General features: G+C 49.1%; 2 protein-coding genes across 8 annotated transcripts in view; both read left to right on the top strand.

Moving 5' to 3' along the window:
• LOC143426346 (uncharacterized) overlaps positions 1-12,319 on the top strand; it is a 130,181-nt gene that overhangs the window by 105,057 nt on the left and 12,805 nt on the right. The window lies entirely within an intron of this gene.
• Positions 1-12,319, top strand: part of LOC143426348 (telomerase-binding protein EST1A) — a 116,292-nt gene that overhangs the window by 19,493 nt on the left and 84,480 nt on the right. For all 7 annotated transcript variants that reach the window (XM_076899749.1, XM_076899751.1, XM_076899750.1 and 4 more), the window contains exon 17: positions 5,212-5,357. In XM_076899749.1, the coding sequence (XP_076755864.1) occupies positions 5,212-5,357 (146 nt within the window). The remainder of the gene's footprint in view (positions 1-5,211; positions 5,358-12,319) is intronic.

Genomic DNA, 12,319 nt, shown 5'->3' on the forward strand with positions numbered 1-12,319 from the left:
GAATGACGATAATTTACAAGTACTTCGAATGGTACTCGAAGTATCGTGAAGATATTCGAAAGAACGGAATTATTCTATGCTCACGAGGTCGATTACGATACTCTCGATAGTTGGCAGTTCGATATCTTAGCGCAACAAATGATGGCGCGTCGTCGGGTAACAACCCTGGAGAAAGAAAAAAAATGGCAAAAACAATAAAGTTGCGTCCAAAGAAGTACGGTGACGAGTCTCGAAAGCATCTGCTCTCGGTTCTGACTCTCTCCAGGCAGATTCGTGGCGACTCGCAATGCACTTGATCCCATCGCTAAGCCGGAGAGGGAGGAAGACGAAGAAGCTGGAAACTTAATGCTCGTGGTACCGCCGGGGCCACGCCGCCGTCGCTATATCGCCGAGGAATGGTTATGGTGCCCGGCCCACGCAATCCGTGGGTCATGGACCATGATCTATGGAACACGCCGGAATGCCCCGTTATGCGCTAAAGTGCAAACTTGTTAGTCATAGAGTTGGCTCGGTGTCGATGGGACATCGGGGCCCCTCGCGATGCATCGACGCAACTCGTGCTCGGATGGTACCTAGCCGGAGGTGTAGTAAGCGTTGCCCGCCCTCCCTCGCCGTCCGGTACGCCTTTACGCGGCCCCGTGTTGGTGCCCGCCACGGTTATCCGCCACCACGGCACAGAAACACGGGGCCTCATCTCCGTGACACGGCGACCGTGGGTCGTGGGGATGCCGTTATGCCCTAAAGTGCAATTCTCCGTCTTCCCTCGCTTCTCTAATTCTTGTTTTTCATCCACTGGGTCGAGGCTCGCCTTCCACCTTTCAGTGACCACGCGCAAGGGACAGTGCGTTCTCTCGCACGCGTGGTTTCCTGACTTCGATCCTGGAACGATGGTGCTATTGTTGCTATATGTTAATAAAAAATTTACAAATATTCAACCATATGGGAGGAGATGTCCTCTCTCGTAAACTTTACCGATTTCACTCATCGCAGGTACCGATTACCCCAGTGGCAGAAAGGGACAGACTTCCTTCCTCCGGTTTTTTCCTTCCCAAGTACCACGGTCATCCGCTTGTCGGGCAACGGAAGGTGCTTATCGCTTTGAAACGCGGCGCGTAACAACTCGAGCGATGCAGGCTGCCATTTCCTTGTCCGGTTAATAGGTAATCGCGAGTGCAGGCGGCCGCGACATGTTCTCGTTGCCGCGAGAATGGAGGCGCTTTGCGAGTGGTCGTCGACAGTTTCGTTGACGATCGCGCGGCGCCGTGTACGCGAAAGGAGCGCGCGTTTATCGCTGCTCGCGCGCTCCCTCGAGATAGCGCGTCCACCGCGATCACGGCCTTATTAAGCCCGTGTTACTATCCCCCCCCTGGACGTATGCTAATCACGTTTTTAGCGTCTATCAAGGCGGCGCGAAGCTAATCGAAGGATCGTGAGTTTGAGCGATCGGTAAGCCCCGACAGATTGTCAGCAATTATCGGTTCCACCGTGATGATTCCAGGGCGACCGTGGCTGATGCTGTCCCGTCGTTACGCTGGAAGTAATCTGCTTTCGCGTCCATTCGGTTTTTCTCGACTTCGTCGTACTCGTTTTACGCCTGTTCGCTCCCGATGGTTTTCTACGAGACGTGCCGCGTTGTCAGATGACTCCTTCTTTCTGTAATTTCCGTTTTACGGACCTGTTATTTCACGGCCACTTTATTCCCCGTCCTGTAAAAATGAACGTGGCAATTGATGGTTGATAACAGTGCGCGGTTACCGTACAAAGGCGCGTCCGCTTGATAGCAAGAACGCACATATCTAAACGTAAGTGAACGATACCGCGCGGATCCGATTGGGCACCGATCGGGGTAAAAACTTGGAGACGCGAACTCCCCGTACAGAACCATTTGCAAACAATCACGAGTTTCCATTAGGTGGGTTTCCTAAAGCGCGCCAGCAGATTAGCGAGACGGTGGCGGCGTAGGAACGCGGCGGTCGCCTCGCGCCTATCGATCCACCAGGCGAGAGCCGCCAGGCTGAATAATAAAGCCCCGCTAATGAACAGCCACTGTACGCGCGATGAAGAATACCCGTCCGGTGTTAATAATTGCAACCGTGTTTACGCTTCTAACGCGCGGCCAGTGGGAACCCGGGGGCAACAGAAACGTCCTGGGCACGTTTGCGTGCCGCGAGCGAGAGCCAACCGGTTGCAGCCGGCCAGCGTAACATTATGTACCCCCGTGTAATTACGAGCTGCCCGATGTGCACGGCTGCGTGCCAGTTCGCGGTTCTCGCGCGAGGGTTAGTTGAAAATCGAGCGGAGATCGTCGGCTCCGCGAGCAGAACGATCGAAGTTAACGAGAATAGGAGCCGATATCGTTCACTCTGATCGCGGGAAGTCGTTTTCCGCGAGGGAAGTTCGTGACCTGCGGGGTGGGAATTTTTGTTTTTCGATTGTTACTCGGTGGAACTGGGCTCGAGATGTTACCGCGATATTCAGAACGCGACGCGCCTCTGCCAGTTTTATTTATGCTTCTGTTTAATTGTATCGAGTTATATTTCTGTTCGAATTAAATTAGTTGTTGTACTCAGATTGTTGTCTGCGATTTTTGGGATTGGTAATGGAGACAATTTCAGCATGCAGCTATGTGTTCCACGTTATATATCTATTAAGAAGGATCCGACAGGGGATGCTGCTCTAAATTCCAAGAAAACCGCGGAGGAATCGTAAAATTGGCAAGCTAGACGCATAAATAAGTTAGCAACCCGCCGCATCGATTTCCCCGATCGCACCCTACGGGGGTGGTTCTCCCAATCGGCTTAAAAGACGAGCCGCGCCTCGAATCCTCCAGTTCGCTGGCCCACGGGAGGTCGAGACCGAGACTGAGACGTTACCCGGCGTAAATTCGCCATAACCAGCACGCGGCGCTACGAACGAGAGAAAACGAGGTTGTGGGAAAGATAGCTACGCGAGTTCTCTCGCCGTTTCTCCGTGGCCGTGTTTACGAGAGGATACGGCCGTTTAGTAGGTCTCACGGGAGCACCGCGACGCGTTCCCCTTTATCATTCGAACTCAACGGCGCGATATTAACACCCACTGCTGAGGTTCGCTCGCGCCGCTGCGTCGGCGTTGATTCGCCTCTTGTGTCTTCCGCTTTCATTCTTTTTATCCGTGGTAAATGTTAGCCGTGCCTTTTTAAATTTCGAAGCCTCGATCTCGGATATTTTTTACTCTTTGAAAGTTTCGAAGTTTCAACTTTTAGGTGTTTTTCAATATTTCGATGCTTGAATGTGTGGAAACCCTGGAATTTTAGAGATTTGACAGAGAGAGAGAGAGAGAGAGACAAATTAATCTCTAATTCGAATAATTCCACTTAATCCATGTTATCCTCACACACGCAAGCTGTCCTTATTCACTACTTCTCCGGAGTTCATCGATCCTTCTTCCGTCATCTCTCCACCTTCGCTCTGACATATACACGAAGCCCACATTACCCGCGCAACGTACCAGCATGCATTTACAACAATATTCAGGATCAAAAATCTGATTATTTCGCAGCACTGTGCCGCGCGAAAAGTAACATCAGGATCGATCAGATAGTTCTTCCTCCGTCATTTCCAAAGTTTTATCACCGGCAAACCGTGAAAGCCTGTCCAGTAGATAACGTTCGCGAAAAGAGGTACAACCGTCGGCTCTTTTGAACCTCTTCCAGTGTCCGTCGCGAGGATCGTGTCAGAGCCGCATTCTGACGAGGCTGAATCGACTCGCACACCAGTTCCGGTATATCAGATGTTATAATTTGTCAGGAACAAACGCGACGGCTGGCCGGCTCGTTCTTTTCGGCCCCGCGGACCTTCGAGCAGGTTACAAAGAGACACTTGAACGTGGCGAACCCTCTTATCCCGAGTCACACCCACGTCGAACTGCTTCCGGCATTTATCAGACGACGAACACCTTTCGGGTACAAGATTCGTTGCCATCGATACGAAAAATAGTGGTTCTCGCGCAAAAGTGCATCGCAAGTGGCGGAATAAATTTAAAATTAAAAGTCGAGCAGAACAGGACAATGTTTAGATTTCTTTAGAAAGAGCACTCGTGTCCCGCTGAATAGCGGCGATTTGAATTATCGTCGATGCGAAGTTGTCGGATCCCGTCATTTCTCTAGGAACCGTCGTTATTTCCTTCGCGTTGACCCGTCCAATAAATTTCAAGCGCGTCCGCCGCCGCGGGTTAACGAGGATTAACGAGACGTGAATCAACCCACTTAATTGCGGCGTTCGATTATTTATTTGCAAAATCCATGATAAATTGCGAGGGAGCAGACGACGACCCGCGCAGGAATGCGCCTCGACGCCGATTTAATTAACCGCCGCACCGTTTTTCCGGCACTGGCAGAATTTATTTCGCGCTCGTAACGGTTCCGCCGCGACGTCGTCCTCGTCTTTTCTCTCTCCTCTAATTACAACCTTTTTAATTAGGCCCGCGATACTTAACATCGTGATCGCTGAGTAATTTCCTCTGGCACGTCTACCACTTTATTTACCTTGGTATCTCCGGTGCTGTCGGTGTCGAAGCCGCATCCATGGGAATACCAGAGTTTCATTTATCCTCACGAATTCAGTGAGATTGTTAAATTCGCATTAAAATGCTCGCATACCATTTCATTTGCGATTAAGCGTATACATTCGCTTTTCAGCGAGTTTCTAAAGTTCTCTGGTTATTTTGTAGTTAACTAAAAATACTCGTATCCCCAGAGGGGTCGTGTTGGAACACCCTTCGAGCGAAAATGTCTAAATGACGCTACCAGAACGTGGCTAGAAAAAATGAGCCTCGAAACTACCGGGCGAGAGACGGTGTATTTTACCTGCCCTTCGCATCGCCGAAAGTTTCATGACTTCCGGCGATATTTGGCGAGGAGTTATTAGTCGAACGTTGGTCCCGCGTCGTTTAAAAGTTGCGCTAGTTGCGGGTCGACGTCCTCATCCAGACCAAAAAGTCTGAAATATGCACGATCTTGCCTTGACTGATACGTGCCACGGCTGTCCTCTCATTTATTCATTCATCCGCGTCCTCCCCATCGATTTTCAGCCACTCGCGACAGCCCCCGCGATGCTATTTCCGTGACCCACCTGTCCGTCAAATCGCTCCACTCTTTTTACCACCGACTTCGCGACAAATCGCTCGGATGCTTTTAACATTTCCACCGCTCTAACCTCGACCTTTCTATTTCAGGATGGAGACGTTCCAAGAAGCCGGTGTTCAAATGTTGAAGGAGTTCAGGGCGCTTCTTCAACATTCGCCACTGCCACTTCCTGGGACCCGACTTCTTCAGCTTCTGGCGCTGAATATGTTCGCCATCGAGTCGACGCAGCTAAAGGGTGAGTCGAGATATAGAAATTTCTTCTCTTTCCTTCTCTTTTTCTGTTCCTTTTTTTTTTCTCGTCGAGCATGTTTATTTGATCTCCGTTCGCGCGCGTAGCTTTTCCGTCACGATTCTCGTCGGCGAACGTGACGTGGGAAAAGGGAAGGCGAAATTTTCCTCTCGCGCGCTGTCGAAGCGTTGGGCTCGAAAGTTTACGTCCCGCGAAATCATTGCCGCGGAATTATTCATGCGGGTGTCACGTGTGAATTATGTATATGCGTTGGGGTAGTAGAATTGGTTGGTGGGTCGCGATTGGAATTTAGATTGAATTTATATGATGACGTCTCGAGAACTTTGCGGAAGTAGCGTGCGTCGAGCGAGATTCCAGGTAGACTGTTGCTAATTTTGAGAATTAACTTTTCGAAAAATAAAATACCCGCTGCTGTCGATAATAGCATTTCTAACGCGATTATGCGCGTTACGAGAGGCAAAGCTAATTTTATTCCTGTTCAATCATGGTTCGATTCATCAAATTTCCTGTTATCATTTCCGATATGATTGAGTAATTTGACAGGAATCATCGTGACACTAATGGTAATTTGACAGCTAAGTGGATTTATTTTCGCGAAACTGCATATAATAAATAATTCGAACAGGAAGCGTACGCCAACGCAATTAATCGCCTGGCTCGCATAACGAGTTCCCTCCAGCCGAATCTATTTCGCTCAGAATTTCACGTCCTTCGCAAAGAAAATCCGAGAACGCGCTTCCAGGAAACATTTTCAGAGTCTCCCGTTTCTGTGCATTTCAATCACTGTCTAACGGATTCGCAAATCGAAATACCGCGTCGAATGGCAGCCGTCCTCCAAACATCCTCTTATCCGCCACGAGTATTTCTCACATCATTATCCGGCACGCAGGACTCACTACCGTTGCCTAATCCGACCATTATACGAAACGCAAGAAAAGAGTCTCTTGAAAATCCTTTTCCATCGAGGAAAGTAATTGGAATTAGGGGAAAGCTGCGTGCGATCGATAGGATGCTCGCACGTTTCAGCGATAAAGTCTAGTTCATACGATGTCTCTTTTTACGCGATACCTCGCGTAACTACGATTTTGTAAGCGATGGTACATGCCAACCTCGCACTGCTCCACGCATAGAGCATACGCACGCTTTATACTTTATTTCGTGCATCGCCTTGCAAACGAGCCGTACAACTTACCCCCATTTCTTGCTCGAGGCATACAACTCACCCTTATTTCGCAGCCGAGACATACAACTCGCGAATTATCTCGCACAAGACGTACAACTCGTCCGTCGTACCGTGCGAGCGAGGTATAATTTGCACACCCTCTCGCACGTCCCACAGAGGGAGGGTCCCTGGTCGCACGCGTTTTGTCGTACAGAAAAATGCGCAGGCATCTAAACGCAGCCATAGATCGAGCAGAGGCGCGAATCCGCCAGCGGGATAAACTGGCGCAGCGGAAGGTGGAGAAGAAAGTTGTTACGACAACGTTGTAACCGGCACTTTAGATCGGATCTCTTTCACGGCCACGGCCGTCTCTCGTTATTTAACGTTGCTACGTATACCAGCGCCGTGTCCGCGACTTTATTGTTTCACGTCGTCCTGTCGGCGCTTCCCAGCCGCTGAACGGCCGCGATAAATCAGAATAACGACTACGCCTGCTGCCAAATGCCATTCGAATTCAATTCGACGTATCGTCCCGCGAGATCGCCTCGTTTTCAGACGTCGCGGACGCTTCGCCGATACAAACTGCCTCGTCCTCACCCTGAATCGTACATCAAAGACCCTTCGACCCCCCCTCTACCGTTATCGAATCGGAGCATCGAGCGTCCATCGAACGGTGTCTCCTCGTTCTTTTACCTTCGCTTCGACGATCGTCCCTTTTATCCGTGACCGTGAGCATCGTCGTTTTATTAGCGTTTCATGAGCCATGCCGATCGAACGATCCTCTTGACGTTTCCATCGAGCTCCGACCTCCCCCGTCGTTAGCCGCGAATTAATTGCCGGTTACACTTGTCCTCGCTTCTTGCGCGATATTCGTTTGCTTTGGTTTTGCGCGGCCATTTCTATTCGATGGCTTCCTAGAACGCGTCGATTTTGTTATTCAGGCTTCTTCTGGAGATTTGTATAGTTGTATTATGTATGTATATATAATTCTTCTTCAAAGGATTGGAATCGTCAAAAGGGTAAACGAGAATCTTCAGTCGAAGGAGCGTGCTCCGCGTGTTCTCTTCGCCGATGTCGAACTTTATTTCGTTGCAGGGTTATTTACGACTGAAAGCTTTCCGAGTCTCCGATCACTAAAAATTCGGAGGAGCGTGATGGGCGTGAAAGGGCGGTCTTGCCATTTCGTTCGTATATATTATTTATACCCGTTCGAAGCGTCGTTGGTTTACGACTCAATAAAGAAGAAGAAATTTTCGGCGGCGTAGAATCGAAGGGGTGGCTGCGTGTCTCGTCTTGGCCGCTCCGGTACGCACGTGTCTGCCATTTTTATACCACGCTTCGTACATTTTAGTTTCACCTTCCAGTTTTCAGTTCCGACGAATTTTATCGTCAAAGCACCATTGCTCTCCGGAAAAGCAATTTTTTTAAAGCACTGATATATTTTTTAGTAGATACTTATTACTTAGGTTGTAAATAACTTTTATTTGTACGAGCGTTCTTTTAGTATCATCCGCTTGAAAGATGAAAAAGGAAAAAGGAAAAAGTTCTGATCCTCCAGATCAGAGCTAGATATCCTTAATATCCTTTTGAGTCATCGTACGAGCGACGTGACTCAACGGCACTCGAACGGTGCGCAAAAGCAACAGACCACAGGGCATTCCAGGTTTTTGCGGCCGCGTGCAGGTGCTAGCCCTATATAATTATCGCTAATTCCTATACGAGAGCGAAACACTGGTCAAGGACTCCGGTACATTCTTATCCTCTTTCTTTCTCTTTCACCCGAGGATGAAAGCCGCGCTGAGTCATCAACGGGGGCTGAACTTTTGCTGTTCTGTTTCCAATGTAAAACTGTCTGCGAGGAACTTTTGCACCTGCTCCGCGCGCTTTCTTTTTTCTTCGCCGGCCATTTAACCGAGCCAGTTGCCATTGCACTGTCGAAGGAACGCTGGCCCGGATGAAAACTTCCATTTCGCATTCACGAAAAGCCCGCAGCGTGTTCTTTCGTTCGAATCTTGTGCCTCCGTCGAGGATTTTCTTTCGCTTTGGGGCGCCTAGGTTCCTTGCCAGCTTTCTTTCCCTAGCAACGCGGAATTGTGCGTCCCGTCCATTGCATTTCGGATTTTTTCAACGGGGTTGTTTCGTTGGCTATTGGCTGAGTTAACTTGGGGGTTGCAGCCGTGGGACTACGTTTGAATAGAACTGGTACCAGTTCTGCAGGGTTCTCTTGAAGTTTTGTCTTCCGTACAAGTTCCCGTGGTTTTAAAGTTTTTTCAATTAATCTCTAAGCACAGATCAGTGAATTACGAGAGAGACCTTAATTTAAATAGAACATTGCAAGCAAACATTTCTCAATAACGTGTCTCCTCACGGTAGCACAGTACCATTGTCTCAAACCTTATCAGCGTCTCGTTATTCTTAAGAATACGTGATGTACACATATCTCTCGTGCTCCCCCAGTCTCAGCGGCGTTCGGTTCCTTCCTCGAGCCAATAACCAGACGAATCGCCGAACAATCGCCGACATTTCTCGCTCGAAATCGTTGGTACACGGACGTCGCCTGTGCAGTACGGTTAGTCCTAATCAAGCCAGCGATCTCACTCCCGCTAACGAACCAGTTCACCCCGTCCTTTTTCCCGGTGACTGGCCGCGGCACGCTTTAATTATCCAGCAGCTCGGATGATCGAGCACAGGGTGGAACGCTTCCTGATCGCCGGGCTCGATAGAGGAGACCCCGATCGTGGACCAGGCTCGGGATAGAACGCGACACTTGCCAGCGAATAAACCTCATCCTTGACACACGGATGACCGTGCTATCGGCTGGCCGGTAATTGAAATCGTAAACATTGTTGGTAATGGCCCGTTGGCTCTCTTATGCGCTCGCGTCGACACCGTCTGCGGTCGAGAGGGACCTCCAGAGACCTGGGCTTCGCGATCCTTAAACCGTCGCGACGTAACCTTGCGGTTTGCTCTATCGATTTTCAGTCGCTCACGCCGCTTAATATTCCGCTGTTACGCGCGATGGCGCCCCCCCTGATAATGGCTACGCCTGTACCCCCGCGATAATTGCACGTTCCTAGAGCGTTCCTCGAGTTTACGTTTCGTCGTTTTGGGCTCGCTGGTTTCAATGATTGTTCTAAAATTTGTATTACACGTAACGATCGTTCCTCGCATAATTCTTGAAGCTTCTACTTATTTCAATGGCACGTAAGCTCGGTATTGCTTCTTAGAGACGTGCGCGCGTCCGACTTAGACTCTGCAAAAATAAATGGCAATACTCGAAATCTTCCATACAATCTGTCCCTCGCAGTGATCGTTGGTTAAGCGGAATTTTTCCCTAGTTTTAATCCTCCTCTTTCGACGGACTCGCGCACTTACACTCTTTCATTCGCGTCGCCGTCGGCTAAAAACGAAACATCCGTTCTCTCGCGTCGAATCGTCGAGTCATCCTTGAGACATCCATCAGATCCACTTTGTCGGGGATGGAATTGAAAGCACTCGAGTCGCCAGCCGGAGTGGTAGCCGAAGATATTGCACACGGCAGGGCAAGATAATCCACGTCTTGCCCGGCTACTTCACGATGAAGAGATTCCAACCAGCGGAATAGGGTAAACGACCTTCCCGCGCGCCTAGCCGCGAATATAACGCGGCTCGAACCATGGGGTTCGGTTGTTGCCAATCAACCGTCGGTGGATCCGTGGAAGGCCACGGCCAGATTATAGGATAGCCATCTCTAGAATCGTAGTTTTACATCGTCCGATTCGTCTTTTGATTCCATTTCCCTCTGCCCGGTTCCAGCCACCTATTTTGTCCAACATGGCGATGCAACGCGCGTTCGTTTCGCGTCCATCCGCCAATCTCGAGGTCCTTGTACACACATATTCCCCTCGTTGTTTATCAGCCGGAATTTTGTAGTCGTTTTTCGTCACTCGATCGCTGTTACATTGGGTCTCCCTTTCTTTTTATTTTCCTATTGCATTATTTTTTGTTGACAAAGCCTGCGGGTGCCTCCTTTTTTGGGCTCGTTCTCTAGGTTGGTCCGTGTCTTCGTCCGATTTTTTCCTTTCAACGAGGAACAGATTGTTATCGGAAGCATCGGGGAATGTATGTAAAGTAAATCTTGACGCTTGCTACGCGTCCGTTCGTGCACGTTCGTCAGGTATAAACCAGGCTTTAACCCTGTCTCGTACGCTTGTCCATCCTGCCTGATCCTTTTACCGCGGAGCAGCTCGCAAGCTCGAGGCACCGCGATACCACGGTAATCGGATCTCCAAAAGAGATAACTGGCGAGTCGAAAAGGGCCACGATCGCGGGACCAAAAATGGTATCGCGGGCGAAATTCGATCGGGGCTGAAAGGGGTTGCGTTCTCGTTTTACCACGTTGACCCATGTCAGCCCGCGATTCGGTGTCTTCGCAACAACTTATCAGAACCTTCGAGAACCTTTCGTTACGAATAAAATTCGTCTTGTATCGACGCGCTATACAGTGGGTGCTCTTAAGTGCAATGGAACGTCTTCTCGTCGCTTATATATCTCGGACGCGAGTATCATCGAATGTAAAACATCGAATAAAATTACTGTAATTCCAGTGTTAATGTTTTACAATGATCAATGGTTATCTTCACGATAATTAACGATAACCTTCGTTAACTGTGCTCATCGGATGAAGTAACGTCAGTCGCTAGTTAACTAGTTAAAATTCCACTCACCTCTGCTCGCAACAAGTACAGACAAGTATCACAACAAAATTACAAGTAAGATTCTACGGGTACACGGAGCATGATCGGATAGTTGTTCGTTGTTGCTCTAATGGAGACGCAGTTTTACCCTGCAAAAAGAAATCGAACGTGGTTGCGTGAAGAGGGGAGGACGCAGCATCCTCGCGTCAGGGTTCATCTAATTACGTCTAACTGTACTGGGCATCAGACGAGCATTATTTGCGATAATACGACGGTCAGAGCCGGCTAATTCTCTCATCATTCTGTTAGATTATTCCCTTTCCACCCTCTCGTTACCTTCGTAATATCGTTGTCCTCTCCCGTCTCTCTCGATTCTATCTTCCTGTGCCGTAACATTATTCTCGTGTATCCGACGACTGGCAGTCTCTCTCGATCGACTGATGGAAATAAGGAACGTAGAATGGACATTTCCAGTTATTCAATTAGCGTCTCAGTGTCGAGGTATCGTCGATTGACAACGCGGTGGATTTTCCGCAGGATCCTAGCGATTAGAAGGCGGAAGTTGAGGAACGTTTATAGGATAAACGATTGATTTGATTATAACTATTGAATCTTTAGAGTAATCAAGGGCGCTGATAAGAGATCTCAAGAGACTCGAAGAGATTTGTAAACACGCTCCAAGAAAGTTTCCGACTAAACTTGTTTCTATGATTGGTCGAGATGTTCGTACGATGGTATGAGACTAAAAAGTGATCATATCTGACTACGTCGAATTAGGGCACTTTTAAAAAACAACCAGAAGGACAAGCAAGAAAAGAAAAATGGCACGCTAATTTTCATCGATAAAGAAAGGAGTAGCCAGATCGTTGCAAAAAGGAACAACCCCCTCTGCGCGCTGCCTCGGAGGCTTCGATGAAACGCGTGCAAGGGCGTCGCGCTCCATTAATAACCGCGACAGAGCGAACCTCGTGACTCGGTACCCGGTTTGTGGTGAAATTCGCAAATTACGCGGCGCGAATCACTTACTCGCCGCGTAGGGTGCATATTAAGCGGCGACGACGATCTTCTTCGCGGGAACCGAGTCAGAAGTGATCGCGTTCCCGATCCAC

The sequence above is a fragment of the Xylocopa sonorina genome, chromosome 8, assembly GCF_050948175.1.
Source record: "Xylocopa sonorina isolate GNS202 chromosome 8, iyXylSono1_principal, whole genome shotgun sequence".
In the NCBI taxonomy this organism is placed as follows: Eukaryota; Metazoa; Arthropoda; class Insecta; order Hymenoptera; family Apidae; genus Xylocopa; species Xylocopa sonorina.